Source organism: Lagenorhynchus albirostris, chromosome 20, assembly GCF_949774975.1.
Source record: "Lagenorhynchus albirostris chromosome 20, mLagAlb1.1, whole genome shotgun sequence".
NCBI lineage: Eukaryota > Metazoa > Chordata > Mammalia > Artiodactyla > Delphinidae > Lagenorhynchus > Lagenorhynchus albirostris.
In genome coordinates, this window is record NC_083114.1 from 35,263,587 (window position 1) to 35,280,364 (window position 16,778).

At 36.6% G+C, this 16,778-nt stretch overlaps 1 protein-coding gene across 7 annotated transcripts in view; it reads left to right on the forward strand.

Annotated features, from left to right (window-relative positions):
* The window catches only part of SPAG9 (sperm associated antigen 9), a 143,573-nt gene that overhangs the window by 65,822 nt on the left and 60,973 nt on the right, over positions 1 to 16,778 (forward strand). For all 7 annotated transcript variants that reach the window (XM_060135508.1, XM_060135509.1, XM_060135511.1 and 4 more), the window contains exons 3-5: positions 3,366 to 3,436; positions 8,341 to 8,435; positions 14,184 to 14,334. In XM_060135508.1, coding sequence (XP_059991491.1) covers positions 3,366 to 3,436; positions 8,341 to 8,435; positions 14,184 to 14,334 — 317 coding nt within the window. The remainder of the gene's footprint in view (positions 1 to 3,365; positions 3,437 to 8,340; positions 8,436 to 14,183; positions 14,335 to 16,778) is intronic.

A 16,778-nucleotide genomic window follows, 5' to 3' on the forward strand; every position in this document is an offset into this window, starting at 1 on the left:
CATTGGGTCTTTGTTGCTGCACGCGGGCTTTCTCTAGTTGCAGCGAGTGGGAGCTACTCTTTGTTGCGGTGCACAGGCTTCTCGTTGCGGTGGCTTCTCTTGTGGAGCACGGGCTGTAGGTTCATGGGCTTCAGTAGTTGTAGCACATGGGCTTAGCAGTTGTGGCTCGCGGGCTGTAGAGTGCAGGCTCAGTAGTTGTGGCACATGGGCTTAGTTGCTCCGTGACATGTGGGATCTTCCTGGACCAGGGCTTGAACCAGTGTCCCCTGCATTGGCAGGCGGATTCTTAACCACTGCGCCACCAGGGAAGCCCTATTTCTTTTTATAATTCTCCAATCTGGTAACATTTTTTCCTCATCTCCCTGTACATTTTTATGATGAATCAATACAGCTTATTTGTTATGGTTCTGAATAGTCTGTTTAAATCCTGCGCTATATGTTGAATTTATAGGAGTTCTTGGAGAACATAAAGAATGATGAGTATTCAAGCCAAGGAAAGTGCTTGTGTGAATGGGTACACATTATGTTTGGACTGGGGTGGGGTTGGGCTGTATACACAGTAAATTCATCAGGTCATAACTCCTCCCCAAAGGTAACCACTATCCTGACTTCTAACACATTAGATTAGTTATGTATGTATATGAACTTTGTATTCTTTTGCTTCTGCTTCTTTTCCTCAATGTCCTGTTCGTGAGATTTGTCCATGATGTTTTGTACAGCAATAATTTCCTCATTCTCATTATTATATAGTATTCCAGTGCATGAATATTTATCCATTTTGCTGTTGGTGGATATTTGGGTTGATTCCAGGTTGGGGCACAAATAGTGCTGCTTTGAGTATTGTCTTAAATGCCTTTTGGTGGACACGTAGACATATTTCATAGTAATGAACTTGTTTTGTCACAGGGTTGGCAAATATTAACTTTATTAAATCTTGCCAGTTTTCAAATTGGGTGTACCAATTTATACTCCCACCAGCAGTGTATAAAAGTTCCTTACCAGAACTTGTTCCTTACCAACAATGTTTTTCATTTTAGCTATTCTGACAAGTATGTAGTAGTGTTGCATTTTGTTTTTTTTACTTTTTTGTTTGTTTGTTTGCCATGCCACCTGGCTTATGGGATCTTAGTTCCCCGACCAGGGATCAAACCCGGGCCCTCGGCAGTGAGAGCACAGAGTTCTAACCATTAGACCACCTGGGAATTCCCACATTTGGGCTTTAATATGCATTTCATCATGATTAATAAAGTTGGGTACATATTTTACTTGGCAGTTTGATACCTTTGAGTTTTGTAGTATCTGTGATTAGGTTCTTTCCAGACAGAGGGGTTTTTATTTCAAGTAATAAAGGAGTACTCTCTATACTTTTTTTCCCCAAAGTGAAATTTTAAAGTTGACTCCAATATATAAAACAAATTAAAAGAGTATCTCTTGAGAGGCAGAATACCATGGTAATTAAAAGCTGATTCTGGATCTAGTCTCTTCCATTAGGAATTGTAGTTTTGCCATTTACTAGCTTTGTGAATTTGGGCAAGTTACTTAACCCCTATTTACTTCAGTTTCGTTATCTATAAAATGAAATGTATTAAACTTTCGTCATAAGGTTAATGTCAGGCTCAAGTTAGTTAATATAAAGTACGTAGGACAGTGCATGTTACCTAACAAGTACTATATAATGTTAGCTGTTAGTAGTAGTGGTAGTGATGGTGATATAAATTTATCTTATGAATTTATACCAAGTTAGTTGACAAGAGTAAGGGGGCTCTACTGTTGAGCACAAATTTGAAATTGAGGGTTATGGATGATAGTTGGAATTTTATTTTAGTCTCAGCCTTTTTTTGTTTTGGTTGCACAATACCAGGAAAATTTTGATTCACACAGCTGAGCAATTAAAGATACTTACAGTTCAGTAGCTTTAGGATTATGCTTTTAGATTAATTTAATTGGTAAGTTGCTTGGATTTCCTGTTTTTAAATAAAAATCACAGAAGCTGCACTAAAATTTATTATGGTTTCAGTATGCTGCCTTATAGGTTTGCTTTTTATTGCTTTCAACCACAAGATAAGATGAGCAGCCCATGTCCTCAAGCCTTGCCTGGCACAATAAAGTGTGACGCTATGGATACTGTAGTGTGTTTACTCACTGTTGCAAATTTAATGAGCCAACACATAGGCTTGATTAGAAACAAATCAAAAGTCAAAGCTACAGGTTTCCTAATTAATGGTGTATTTTCAATATATTCAAAGAAAGCTACACAAACCAAAACTGAGTTTACCAGGCAGCACAAGTTATGTGATATATGGTGTCTGGTGTGTTAATATTAGGCATATGAAAACATTCATGCATGTGCTGTTACAGTTCATAGTAGTTACTTCTACAGCCAGCTGGCACAGTCACTGGCTGTCACTTACAAACAGCCTTGCATGTTTATAGCTAGCGGACCCTTATACCAAGAGACCATTTACAACTGCTCTCATGCTTTCAGACAGACTTAAATGAGTATCTTGACAAGCTCCTTTAGCACCAGCTTTACTTCTCCCCAGCAGACTGTCTCCCACTGCTCCTTAGCCAGTATGGGCTCCTCCAGGCTGGCTGGTCTCCCCTCTTCCTTGCCACCTCCACGGTTTTGTGTTCCGTTCTCTGTGATAACAGTGCCTGCCTGCTCTACTGTCATCACTATCTATCTTGGGTACTGTAATTTCTTCGTGGTCCTGCTTGGATTCCATCTTCTCTCAGAATCACTCCTCTCTGATACCATTCTCTCCTGTGAAATCCTGTTCTGAAATTCTATATCTTGGGATCTTAAAAACTTTTTTTTAAAGTATCAAAGTTGTGCTCCATGAGCCACGTAGTGGCTCACACAAACTCCATCAGCAGAGGGAGCTAAATAAAAGAAGATGAGTCCCTGAAATTAAGACCTGAAGTAGAGAAAGTACTTATAAATAGTGACGTGTTCACATACTGCTCAGTAGTGAAAAAGAGCTGGAATAATATTAGAAATCAATGATTTGGACCCTAGTCCCAGGTTATAACTTCTATGAGGAGATTTGTAAAGTGTTTTTCCAAGAGGTAATTCTATATCATGTTAAAAACCTACTTATATGGGGGATGACCTGATAAACATATACATATTAGGAGAAGCAATCAGATGTTTAGTTTTTTAAAAAATTCTGTTTATTCCTTCTCCAAAAGTTTTATTAAGGATGATGAAATGAGGTCACTAGCTTTGTGAAGAATTTCATATGGAGCAATGAGTCCTGAAGTTATCAAGGATTATGGATAACCCATTCCAAGTTTTAAAGATAGAATTTTCAAGTAAATTTCTTATATTTTGTTTTGATTAAGTGTATGTATCTTAATTTCAGTTAGCAGACTTGAAGAAAGAGAAGCAGAACTGAAGAAGGAATATAATGCATTACATCAAAGACACACAGAGGTGGGTTTCTAGGTTGTTCTTACCATGCTAATATTGAGATACAGAAATTAACCTTAGAAAATGTGTCTTAATTTCTCTTTGAAAATCAGCTAGTATAATCCTTGGGGATTATTTTGAGAAGACTTTAAATTTCATGTAGCATGTACTTAGTTACCAAATGTTGACTTTTAATGTCTTTTATCTGGCATTAAGTTTTCATGTGGTGAATTAGTGTTACACAGAATATTGTAATTATTAAGGCAGTTCCAATACTTGTGTCTTTGGCTGGTTAAGTAAAAACTTAATGTGTGCGTAATAAAAAGTATACGTGGTACTAATATGAGAGAATAGATATAATTTGTTTTGTTACCTGTTGGGAAATGATGGATTGGTAAATTGTTGGTCAGAGTCTCTACATTTATAATACAGTATAAAGGACTTATTTGCATCAAGCTCATAACAAATAACAAACAAATTATAATGTCTTAAAATGACTGTAAAACAGGTTTTCTGCATGAAATTTCAGTATTTTAGATGAACAACTCTAGCACATAATCTCTTCAAAGCAATTTAGAAAATGTACTTGAGGGTTTTTTAACCTTCTTTTTATGATTTTCTGTCAGCCTTTTATATGTTTCCTTTGTTTCTTTCTATCTCCTTAATGTGAAAATTGTTGCTGTGTATCATGGTCATTCTGGGGTTCACATACCTAAATAAATAGAATTTTCATAGATGCATGCACTGTTACCTGAAAAAAATAATTGCTCTCTTTCCCTTTCTAGTCCAGTCTTTCCCATGATACAGATGGTTCCAGTCTTCAGCTTCCATTTTCCTTTCACTAGTTTGGGTGATCTCTTATCCTGCCTCTGGTAGGGGCCTATATTGTTGCTTTTAAGGAATGTAAAACCCCACCGCACTCAGTTTCATTTGCTTTGGAGACTAGTGTTCTTAACACTTTCTTGGGGAGGTGTTGGAATTTCTTCCTGACGTGTGAGGTTTGATTATTACTGTTTTTTTTTTTTTTTTTTTTCCGGTACGCGGGCCTCCCACTGCTGTAGCCTCTCCCGTTGCGGAGCACAGGCTCCGGACGCGCAGGCTCAGCGGCCATGGCTCACAGGCCCAGCCGCTCCGCGGCATGTGGGATCTTCTCGGACTGGGGCACGAACCCGTGTCCCCTGCATCGGCAGGCGGACTCCCAACCACTGCGCCACCAGGGAAGCCCTGATTATTACTGTTTTAACTTACATAACCACACACTAAGCATGAAGTGTCACAGAATTGATATATAGTGGTGGAGGAAAAAGATTGGCCACAGAGGGCTGGAACCATAGAGCTCTTGAAAAACAGGAACAGCTTACATAGCAGCCTTTTCAGTATGTAAAAAATAACCACATTTTAATAAGACAGGTACTTGGTAGATATTAAGACTGTTAAAGAACAATTGATTGTTAAAGGTCTATTGTTGGTTCTTTTCACACCATTCAATTCAGTGCCTGAACAGTGCCCTGTACTGGTAGTGCTTATCAATGCTGATAATTATAAGCATGTTTGGGGGAGTAGGTTTATGTGCCATAAATAGTTGATAGTGATGAATAATGAATAGTCATTTTGTTTTTTCACTGAAGTTTTAACCTTTGTAATAGTTGAGGATTGTTAAATTGAAATATGTATAAAATATGCAGTCTAGAAAAAAAATCATTGTAAAGTGAAATTTCGTATTTTCTCTCATATACGTATTTAGCAAAAGTGAAGATGTGTTCCAGCAGAAAAAGCAACCTGACATCTTAATTTCAAATGAAAAGATATAATAATTTTTCTATTTCTGATCCTTCAGAGAAGGACAGCCCAGGAAGAAGAAAAGATCTCAGGAAAATCCTAAATACCAAGGCAGAGATTTGGGTCTCTCTAGTAACCAAGGCAGATCTTACATGTAGCATTTTCATAGGGTCCCCACCCTTAGTCCTAAGCAGCTTCTATCCTCTGCCCTGATAGGCTCTCTGTATTTCGTTCTGCCTCAAGGAAGGTTTATATAACACAGATATGGCTGCTTTAAAATGTGGGTCTTTTCTATTCTAGCCCACATTTTTCTGTGTTTATACAGCTGTACTAGAAATACAATTCAATTAGCAATTATAAATAGCTATCCAATGCTAAAGAACTAGGTGTCCTTTAAAGGTAAATTCTGAAAACCTTCAGGGAAAGGAAGTCTGAAGGATTTAACCTTAATCTTTCCACTGTTACTTCTAACTAAGGTAACCTTTGTTATAGGCTACAAAAAAGTTGTTTAAAAGCACCTTTTATCAAAAGCATTGTTTGCTGCTTAAGAGAAATCTCTGGCTCTTTTTGTAATGTGAATAACTGTTCTCTAATTAACTTCAAAATTTTATACACATTACTGAATTTGCTTGAAAGAAGACATATCTTGAAGAGGGCATTGGAGGAAATATACATACTGTTATATTAATCACTAAAAACTTGAACCCCGGTCTTACATCAGGGACTGTTTAAATGCATTTTCATCTCATCCTCTGAGTAAATTCTTATAATCCACCCCCATTTTACAGATTGAAGCTTAGAAAGAGAAGATGGAGTGATTTGTCCCAAATTCCATGCTAGTATGTGACTGGATTTGAACCTGGGTCTGTCTGATTCCCTTGCCTGAATTTTCAATAATGCTTTTAGGTTATGAAACACATGGACGTTAAATGCACTAGAAAATTTTCTTTGCCTCTTTGTTTTATGCCATCTCAACCACTTTAAGAATAGTGGCTTTGTGGATATACTTAAAGGATTTTGAGCTGCATATGGAAGGATTCAAGGTCAACAGAATTAAAAGGATTCATGCCACTTGTCTTCAAAACCTCTATTTTTGCCTTGCTTTTCTAATAACTATTGCCTTGCATTTCAGTTTTAGCCAAAGTTGACAGTCAACCTCTGCTGTGAAGATTTCTCTAAGTGGGAGGGGAGTTGGGATGTTCTAAACAGTGTGCTTGGGACACTTCTTCATGACTCCAGCTACTTGTTGCTGAATTGACTCCTGGATATGTGTGAATTAATGTTAATTAATTTTCCGGAGAAAATTGAGAGTTACCATTCTGAGATAAGGAGGGATGGGGCTGGTGGACCCAATAGTAGGTTATCTAAAGCATATCCTATTTTACTCTACCTCTCTTTTCTACCTGGCAGCATTGCCCCCTACTCAGTTTTTTATTAAAAACAACCTGAGCTACTCTGTGAAGCCCTGTAATTAAAACTTAAATTTTTATGTACAATTTATTATTTCTACTTTTTTGTGCATATATAGAATATAGTGCATATTTTATTTCAGACATCAGGAAATGCTTTAGGATGTGGGGTTTTCTTGTGGGAGTGAGGAAGAAAGGACAATGAACTTATTGCCTGCCTCCAGAATTGACTGAAAGGACAGATACACCATGAGTCCTGTAATGCTTAACTACTCTGATGACTGAGTCAGATGGACCTGAGTTCTGGCCACAAAGCCAACTAGCTGACAGAGCACAGTTAATCATTAACTAGCTGGTCAAGTTGGGCAAATTATTTTAACCTCCTTAAACTGGAGTTTATCTAGCAAATCATATTGTTGTTGTGAGGATTAATTGAAACAATGTACATGCACTGGCTGATTTGTAGTTGGTGCTCAATAAATATTAGCTGCCATTTTGTTGTTGTTGTTCTGTCCTATTAAGTGTTAGTTTAATTGGGTTGAAACCAATTTCATTATGTAGACCATTTTGGAATGTCAGAAATAGTTACTTGGGTCAGTCATTTGAAGAAGGTTTGGAATTCAACATCTTCTAAATTAAAAAATTTTTAACGTATTCATTTAAGACAAGAATCAATCTGTAGAATGCATTATTTGGGGTAGAACTGATTCTGTATCTTTGCATTTTATTTAATCTTTTTATTTGTCTATATTGAATAAATATCAATAGATTATTATAAAAGCAGTCTAGGGGAGATTTCTATTCATTTGAATGCTTAAAGAAACTTAGATTCTTCCATTTGAACGAATCAAATTCATACAATCACTCTCCATTATAAAAGAATTTGACTTAGATTTTCTCAAATCTTTTGAAAATTTAAATTGGTGTCTATTTGGCCCAACCATCACTTTGTTATACTAGTCTCATTTAAATTTTTTCCCTTAAAGTTTTCCCTGATACAAGAAGGAAACAGCTCATTATTTCTGACTCACTGACACAAAGACGAAAGCTGTATTTCTGCAAAACTGTTCTTTAAATGGTGGTAAAGAGAAAATCTTTAAATTTTAAAGTTTTAAAAATGCTTTCATATACCATATCCATGTGATTCTGTATTAATTTTTCCTTGTCTGATACATTTCTTATTTGGGCTAGTTTTAATTGGGGAACAGCCTGATTGATTCTTTTATATTTGATTTGATAGAATTACCCATCTTAACTCATGCATCAGAGTTCATCTTTTTGTTTATTTGAAGTAAATAACAGTTTCAAATTGATTTACATACTTCTTAATTTTTGTATATGCATGCATGCCAAGTAAAATTTTCACAACAAAAGCATACTTTAAAAATATTTATTTATTTATTTATCTGGCCACACTGGGCCACTGCGGGATCTCAGTTCGCCGACCAGGGATCGAACCCTGGCCACAGCAGTGAAAGCGTGGCCAGGGTTTGAAAAAATTTTTTTGCTATGCTAAGCAAGATGTTGGCTACTTTTGCGGATACTAGCATCCTTAAATGTAAGCATTTGCATATTCCTTTGCCGTTAAAAGAAAATTTCATCCTTAATATTCTTTTACATGGAACTGTAGTCTGATAAATAAGAAATTTATATTAAAAGGTTTCCCTTGCTAAAACAGTATGTTTTTATTCCAGGTATTAGTCTTAAAATTTTGTGTATTCTTTTCTTTCTTCAAAATAGATGATCCATAATTATATGGAACACTTAGAAAGAACAAAACTTCATCAGCTCTCAGGGGGTGATCAACTAGAGTCCACAGCTCATAGTAGAATTAGGTAAGCTTTTTAATACATTTTTGCCTTGGGAAAAAGGGAAATAAAATAATCTGTTTGTTTCTGTTTCTCTCTGTTCTTTAATCCTGGAACAATAGTTAAGCTGATTCAAAAAGCTCTCTACTGTAGTTGGAATGCTACCGGAGAGAGTAGCATGGAAAAACAGAACAGCTTTCACTAATGAAGAGGTAAATTGTGAGCCATGCTATATGGCAACATATCGAGGTATTTTGATTGATTTCTGATATTTAATGAAGATTACACTAGGTTTAAAATTGTCTGATTTGTGAGAATGCTGAAAATTTTCATTTCTCCTGTATAATTGGTTTAAAAGTCCTTTTTGTTACAGAGAGGCATGTTTGAAAGGGTTAGTAGCTAAGACTTCTGTTTGATGTAGGAGTGTGAATAAATTATGTAGATCTCCAAGCACTGTAGCCAATGAGCTAAGCCAGGACTCTTAGTGGAGAGGAAAACAGTTAATAGGCTTGCCGTTGCTCTGGATTGCTGCATAAATGCTAGGAGCAGCAGCTCTATGGTTATGAGGTGGGGAGAGCGGGATGACGTCATCGCTTCGGAGCTGCTGCAGGATGGAGTGGAAAGCTGCTGCTGATGGCATTGTTTTTGTGGCAGCAGCTGAATGACAGATCCTCACTACAAAGATACCCCTTTGGCCCCCGTGTAGGCCTCCTGGTTCCGGTGTTTCACCATGCCAGCACAGCGCCATGAGTCCTGGATGCATGCTGCTGTTTGTGTTTGGCTTTGTTGGCGGGGCGGTGGTCATTAATTCTGCTATCTTAGTGTCTCTCTCTGTTTTGCTGCTTGTGCACTTTTCTATTTCTACCGGAGTGCCAGCTCTGACGCAGAACCTACCAAGGATACTCAGGTACTTTAGTCTCTCTTAGAAGTCCCTGTTTAGTTGGTTTTTCTTGAATTTTTAGCTTCACGGGTCTTCTTTGTAACCATTTCTGTTGCAGATTGAAACAATGGAAAATGGATTGAAGCTGAGATTTCATTTCTTATTTATAGTAATTTATGGGCTGTCACTTAGGGATACGGCTTGGTGTTTGGAAAGCACCGACTTAAGAAAAAGATTTTCAGATTGTACTTATACACAAGTACAAGATCAGTGTGGTCTTGTTTTAAGCAGTGTTCAAAGAGTAAAGGGAGAGCAGGAGTCGAGCATTGGGTCTAAATTTGCACAGTCTCTTCGTTTAGTATCTGAATATTTAGGAGCAAATAATCTTTTATGGTGGGACTTGTAGTTGATTAGGCACAGGCCATAGGTGTTTATTTTGTTCCAACTATCCTTTGACTGATGGAGGTTCAGGCATCCTTTTTGCAGTTTTTGCAATTTTTGATAGCAGCTCATGGGAACTGACAACTTAAATATTTTCTTTCTAAAACAAAATATATTTTAAAGCAAAAGGATTTAAACCTTTTAGGGCAAGGAATTCATTTTTTTCCCCCAATTATTTACACATCAAAGTTATGAAAGCTTTACAGAGCCTATTCACTATTGTTTTGTCAGATGTTGCCTTTTCTTTGTAGACTTGGGTGACAAATATCCATGCCCGCTTGTGGGGGGTAGTCATTAATCTCTGTAGCTTTTCTGCTCTTCACTCTACTTGCACGCTCTAAGAACCATCTTCTGTATTTTAGAGATTTAATGTTTTGGTTTCTTTTGTTTTCTAACTCATCAAACTAAAATTGATTTGTTGAGATTTTTGCTTTGTGCATCGTTTTAAATGAGGGTTCATAGTGTATAGCTTTTTATAAGTGTTTACTTAAAACTCAACTCCTAATTGTGGACTTAAAGTAGTAAATTCCCTCAATGTGTTCTTTTTTTATTCATAGGTCCATTCATGTTCAACATTAGTTTAAGGTCCAAAAATTAAATTTCAACTATGGTCTTAAAACTAGGTACTTGGTCATTTTTTTTCCCTGATTTTATAAAAATCAGGAGCAAATCTTATTACTTGTGTATATTTTAATACATAAAGGATTTGTATGTATCTATATATGGGCTTTTAGGAAATTGAAAAATACCTTGACTCAAGAATATTTAAACTATTCAAATAAGATTAGTCTTAAAGGGCTGGCTTAGGTTTCCGTTCCATTTAAGATGCCAGTGCTGTGCTGTGCCATGCAGTGCAGTGTTGTGCCATGCAGTGCTGTGCAGTGGGTGAGAGGTTTGGAGTCAGACTGCCTGGCTACAAACGCTCTGCCACATGCGAGCTGTGGGGCCTTTGGCAAGGTGCTCACTCTCTGTGCCAGAGTTTCCTCCTCTGAGGTTCTTACCCCACTGGGTCGTTTTAAAAAACACGTGAGATGATTATTTTGTATTCAATCAGTCGCAAGATATATTGTAAATTAAACAAGTAAATAATTTTCATAGTCACTTATATCTACTACATTTTTAGCAAAACTATTTTAGCTCTAGCTGTTTTATTCATAAAATAACTTACGATTAAATTCAAAAAGTTCCTTGACATAAAAGTTGCTGTTGATCTGATTGAAGAAAGTCTTCCATATTCAGTCTTTAATATTAAGATTAAATTGTCAAGAAATAGGTAGCTCCAAGGAAAGTACATGGGTCTTGAAGTCAAAACAGGCCTGACTTTGAATCCCATTTCTGCTGATTACTAGTGCCTAAAGTCTCTGAGTGTCACTTTTCCTAATCTGAAACCAGGGAAAATAATTCCTATTTCCTTATGAGGATTAAATGAGATAATGTAAATAAATCATCCATCTGAGTGCTTGCCACATGGTGGGTGTTGAACAAATGTAACCTTTTTACTGTTCTTTATAATATGAACAGTAGATTTTATTAATTATTATTTGTTTTAAATGGGAATAATAAAGCTGTTTCAAAACATATTTGCAAAGTTATTTATACACATAAGGTAACATTTAAATAACCAATTTAAAAATGGATATATGGCAGTTTTTAAAAATATGTAACAAGGATTCTGATAGCTGATGATAGCTTTGTTTCTAGGTAGTAATGCATTATTGAAACACCTGGGCTTTAAATCTGCCACTTGATATTTTCCCACATGTATTTCATTCTTTGGTTTCTTTTGTGAGTTTTACTGAAGCGTTTAATATATAGAGTATCAAACATGCATACCAATATAGTACAGGACTAATGTTCACTTTTCAGAGTTTCCTTTTGAAAAAAGGACTCTACTTAACGTGCATAATTACATGTCCTTCTCCCTCCCTGCCAAGTCTTACGTAGTTTATCAGTTAAAAAAAGGAGAGAAAAGATGTGTATGGTAATACAATTTTTCCAGAGTTGGAACAGTGTAACCTACAGCATCATTGACCCTCTTGACAGCTATCAGTCTCTGAAGAAAAATTCCCTCCCTGTCAAGCAGTTTCTGAAGGATAAATATAAGCAGTACAAAGGTTTCAATTCTACTTATATTTTGGATTGTAGAGTTAGTATTTAACAGGAGTAGGAAAGTAAAACTTGGACCCGCAGCCGACTCCTTCCCCCAACTTTTCCAGTATTTAACATGTGTGAAAATGATTGTGTTGTCATTCATAAAGGAAGATAATTGTCATGACTGGCCTGCATTTTGATTATCATTGGCAGTGTGATGAATTCGAATGAAGTTTGTATTGTCTTTCTTTGCACTTGGGGTTAGAGAGCCTTCCATCTGATTAAATTCCTGGTCACTTTTTGCTAAAGTCATTAAGATATGTTAAAAAACAATAAGTAATCTAGTAGCTCTTAGACCCTTAGATTTTCAGTTCCCAAAATACGTTCCCCACCCAAAATTTCCAATCGTTGTCACCATCATTTGGTGAAATAAAGGGCATTTTAAAATCAAGCAGAAAAGATGTGGCAAAGGGGTGAATCATTCTCAAGAAAGAACAGGTTCTATGATATGTGGAAGCATGTATGTGTATAATGTGTTCTGTGTTATCCAGTAAGGATATAATAAATAATGCCTCTTCGCTGTGGACTTATGACAACTTTCTTGCTGAACCAGCATTTGGGAGTAACTGGTAGAAAGAATAGCCGACTACTTTGTTATTTGGTTGTTCTGGCAGGTCGTGGAGACAAACTTAGATTTGGTTTTAAAATCTAGCCTTTTATTATGCTGCCTACATGCGTTTGAATTTTCCTCCCAAATCAAATAGGAAAAGTACCCCAAGTGTGAAGAAGTTATAAATAATTAACTCTTGATAGAGAAAAGTCCTGTTCTATTTCCTTGTGCCTACAACTTTAATAAAATGCAGTCCCTCAACCCTTTTGCTTCACCTAATCTTTAAGGAGGTGTTTGACAGTTGTACTGATCCTTTCTGATTGTCATTAGGAATGAAAGCAGTGTACCCTTTGTGTTCAGTGAGGGCACATTTCAAAAGTGGCTTAAGTTTCTTGGTATGAAAGTAAGCTTACAGAATAAAGACTTATTTAGAAAAACTGAATATTTTCCAATTTATTTATATTACTTATTTATAACCTCAGTGTTTCTGTTCTAACTTACATTTTTTACCAGCAGCACTATGGTTCCTAGAAGCTCCAAACCTTTGGTGTCTCATTTCTTGCTAATTTCCATTTGAGTTAATGACCCAGGATGACCCAGGCTTATTTCTACCCTCTAAAAGTCCTTTGCATTAACAAAGGATGTGTTTCTTGTTAAAATTCTATTATTAAAATTGAAACTCTTGTTCACTGGAATTTCCCACAAAGCATTGGAAACTCTACAGTCTTTCATAGAATTTTTTGGCCTCCTTGTTTGGAGAAACTGACAATTGTTTTCTCATACATAATGTGGTGGAAAGGGTCTCATATATTGGTTCTGTAGAACAATACAGCTTTCCTACTTTAGGGGATAAAACTCTGAAAGCGCGCGCGCGCGCACACACACACACACACGCACACACACACAACCTAAAAGTTGAGAATTAATATTTTATTCAGAGACATTACTAAGGACTATAGCCCAGCAGGGCAGCCTCTCAGATAGCTCTGAGGAACCGTCCCAAACCGGCAAAGGGAGGAACCAGGATATATAGGAGTTTTTGCTGAGAAAAATAAATAGATAATAAACAACATATAGTGGAACATCAAAAGATTTCTGCTAATCACAAAAGACAGACATCTCAAGTTAATGATTTTAATGCTTTTCTATGTATGGGAACATGCAGGAGTCTGGGCTCATTGAAATTATTCCTTTGATATACGTCTTAACTATCTAGGGTCAGTATACTGTTTTTCTCCATCCTGAATTCCCTTCAGGGCCCTCCATCAGGGCTTGCTGCAGTGGCTGATGGCTGAATGGCAGGCAACGTTGTTTGTTTACTGAAATGGCAGGCAACATTTTTTTGGTCCACATGTTCTTTTTACCATTTAATCAGTAGCCCTGATTTAGACCATCTGTTGATTTTCCTCTAGGCAGAAAAGAGATACCCTGAAGAGGCATGGTAAATATCTAGGGATTAACATGAGGAATTGGGAAGTCTAAAAGCAGGAGTTGGGGTAAGGGACTCATCAGTACCTTAATAAGATTTCCTAAACTATATTTTACTACCTTTCTTAGTTGATTCCCTGGGGCTAATTTAGCTTCTGAGACTCTGTCCTTTCTCTTTGGTAAGTCTGCTTGTTCAGATAGGCAGACAGAATTATTTAAGAGTGATAATTCTGGAGCAGTGACAGCCCAGCCTTATTACTTACAGTCATGATGAATAACAGTTAAAAACGAATTAATGCTTAATTTTTCTCCCCTCTCCAAATAGAAAAGAACGCCCTATATCATTAGGGATTTTCCCATTACCTGCTGGAGATGGATTGCTTACACCTGACACTCAGAAAGGTGGCGAGACCCCTGGATCAGAGCAATGGAAATTTCAGGAGTTAAGTCAACCACGTTCTCATACCAGCCTGAAGGTAAGCTTTATTCTGTGAAAACCTTCAGTTTGTGTTTTATAAGCTTTCTTATCCAAATTGAAGTGCTAAACAGCCAGAACATAATAAAATGAAATAGTATGTACACATTTTTAGTTTGTAAAACAGATGCTTTTTTTAAATTGGAAATGAGCTCTTCCCAAGAGTTTTAGTTTTTTATTATACTTTTTCAAGTTATATAGGAAAACAGAGTCAAGCTTTGTTACATCTTGGTTGTCATACTAATGACATTTCTATTTGATTTAGGCTATTTCTACTTGATTTACATTATATGAATTTAGGATGGGGTGAGCAGTGAACCGAAAATTATTGCCAACTGAAATCCTTGGTTCACTGTTAGGAAGCGTCACAATTTAGTAGGGCTTCACTTAAAAAAAAAAAACAAAAAAAAAACATGATACTTTCCTCAAAACCTTCATAAAGCAATATCCAAAAGTGCATTGTGTTTAGCTAAAAAGGCCTGGTGTTAGTTCATTATAGATTATGTTCTTGACCAAGATCTTGTCACCAAATAAGTTATAAATATAAATAATAATATATTCCAAGAGTGGAGATATACTAATAATTGAAAATAATTGAAGTTATAGTGTATATCTTATAAAGTGCAATATTTATAAAGGGAACACTGATTATAAAGGAACCTTGTTACATTAGAAAATTGACTCTGTCATAAAACAAACAGGCCACCTACAATGAATACAGGTGAGTTACTTACGTCTTTATCTCCTTTTTCTGGTCTCTTTTTCTCCAAATTACTTATCATGGTTTAAGTACTTATATAGATAGCTCTTATGATACTTCTAAATTACGAAGTCATTTACTTATTTACTTTGTTTCTCTCCAAATCCATGCAGTTTGTTTAGTGCTGTATCCCTAGCACTTAGAAAAGGTGTCTAGCACATAATCGTCACTCAGAACATGTCTGTCAAATGAATTATTTGTTTTAGATGTTAGAAAGACTCTTTTGAAGATAATATAAATGGTCTGTTTTTCAGCTCTAGTAGGTAGAGGCATTTAGAATCATTCCATTGACCTCTGAAATGTGCTCAAAACAGTAAACAGTCAATAAATATTTCATAGCTTTGCTCTCACTGAAAAGTATTTTTAACAGTAAGCCTAACCTCACCTTTTTCTCATTCTCCTTTCTTTTTTGCTCACTTTATTAGAAGGTAATTATGCAGCTGCTCAGTGTCCACAGTGATGCCACTAGGAAGTTTTCTCATCTTACCCCTATGGCCACACTGACTTTTTTAGCCTGCCTGTTGGTTTAATAGATCTTCCAAAACACCCAGCTCTCAATCGCCTACTTGCCATGTCCCTTTCCCAAAACAAAATTAAGTAGCAGGGATACTTCTAGGACATCAAAAATGTATACCATATGGTAACTGTATTTTAACTACTATCCAAAAAGATACCTTAAAGAGAAGATTGTTATTTAATCCAGTCCTATATAGTATACCTGAAATCTTCAGGTATACTATACGATTTTATATAAGGGACTTGAGCATCTAGATTTCGGTATGCACAGGGAGTCCTGGAACAATCCCCTGTAGATACCAAGGGGCAGCTGTACTGGAAAATCTGCCAGGACTCATGCACCTAGAAAAATATACAAGTTGTTCTTAAAAAGAAGTATTTGTACATATTATTCCTTTACTTATTGTATTTTTGTGGGGGAAATCAACAAACAAATAAATGAAATCATGGAATTTCAAGTAGTGTTATGTACTATTTTTAAAAAGCTAAGTAAGGGGCTAGAGAGTAATTAGTAAGGAGGAGTGCTTATTTTAGAGTGATGAAGGAAGGCCTCTTGGAGGTGGTGACTTGTGCCCTGAAATGAAGAAGGTACAGGTGCATGGAAAGGTCCAGAGGACTGTGTGTTTCAGGACGATCAACTAGCATCTGTAAAGACCCCGAGGTGGGGACAAACTTTGGTGTGTTTGAAGAATGTTTTTTTTTCTCTTCATCCCATTCCTCTGAGACTTCAGTGCTACCTACTGCACCAATGTGCCTTTTTTCACGGTTACCCAAAATATCCATCTCTCTAAATAGTATGATGGGGACTTCCCTGGTGGCACAGTGGTTAAGAATCTCCCTGCCAATGCAGGGGACACGGGTTCAATCCCTGGTCCAGGAAGATCCCACATGCTGCAGAGCAACTAAGCCTATGAGCCACAACTACTGAGACCTCGTGCCACAACTACTGAAGCCTGCATGCCTAGAGGCCATGATCCACAACAAGAGAAGCCACCACAATGAGAAGCCTGCATACCACACAAAGAGTAACCCCTGCTCGCCGCAACTAGAGAAAGCCTACACACAGCAACGAAGACCGGACACAGCCATAAATAATAAATAAATAAATAGTGTGATGGAAAATTCTTATTCCCATCTTGCCTTGTGGCAGCATTTGACACATTTGAATA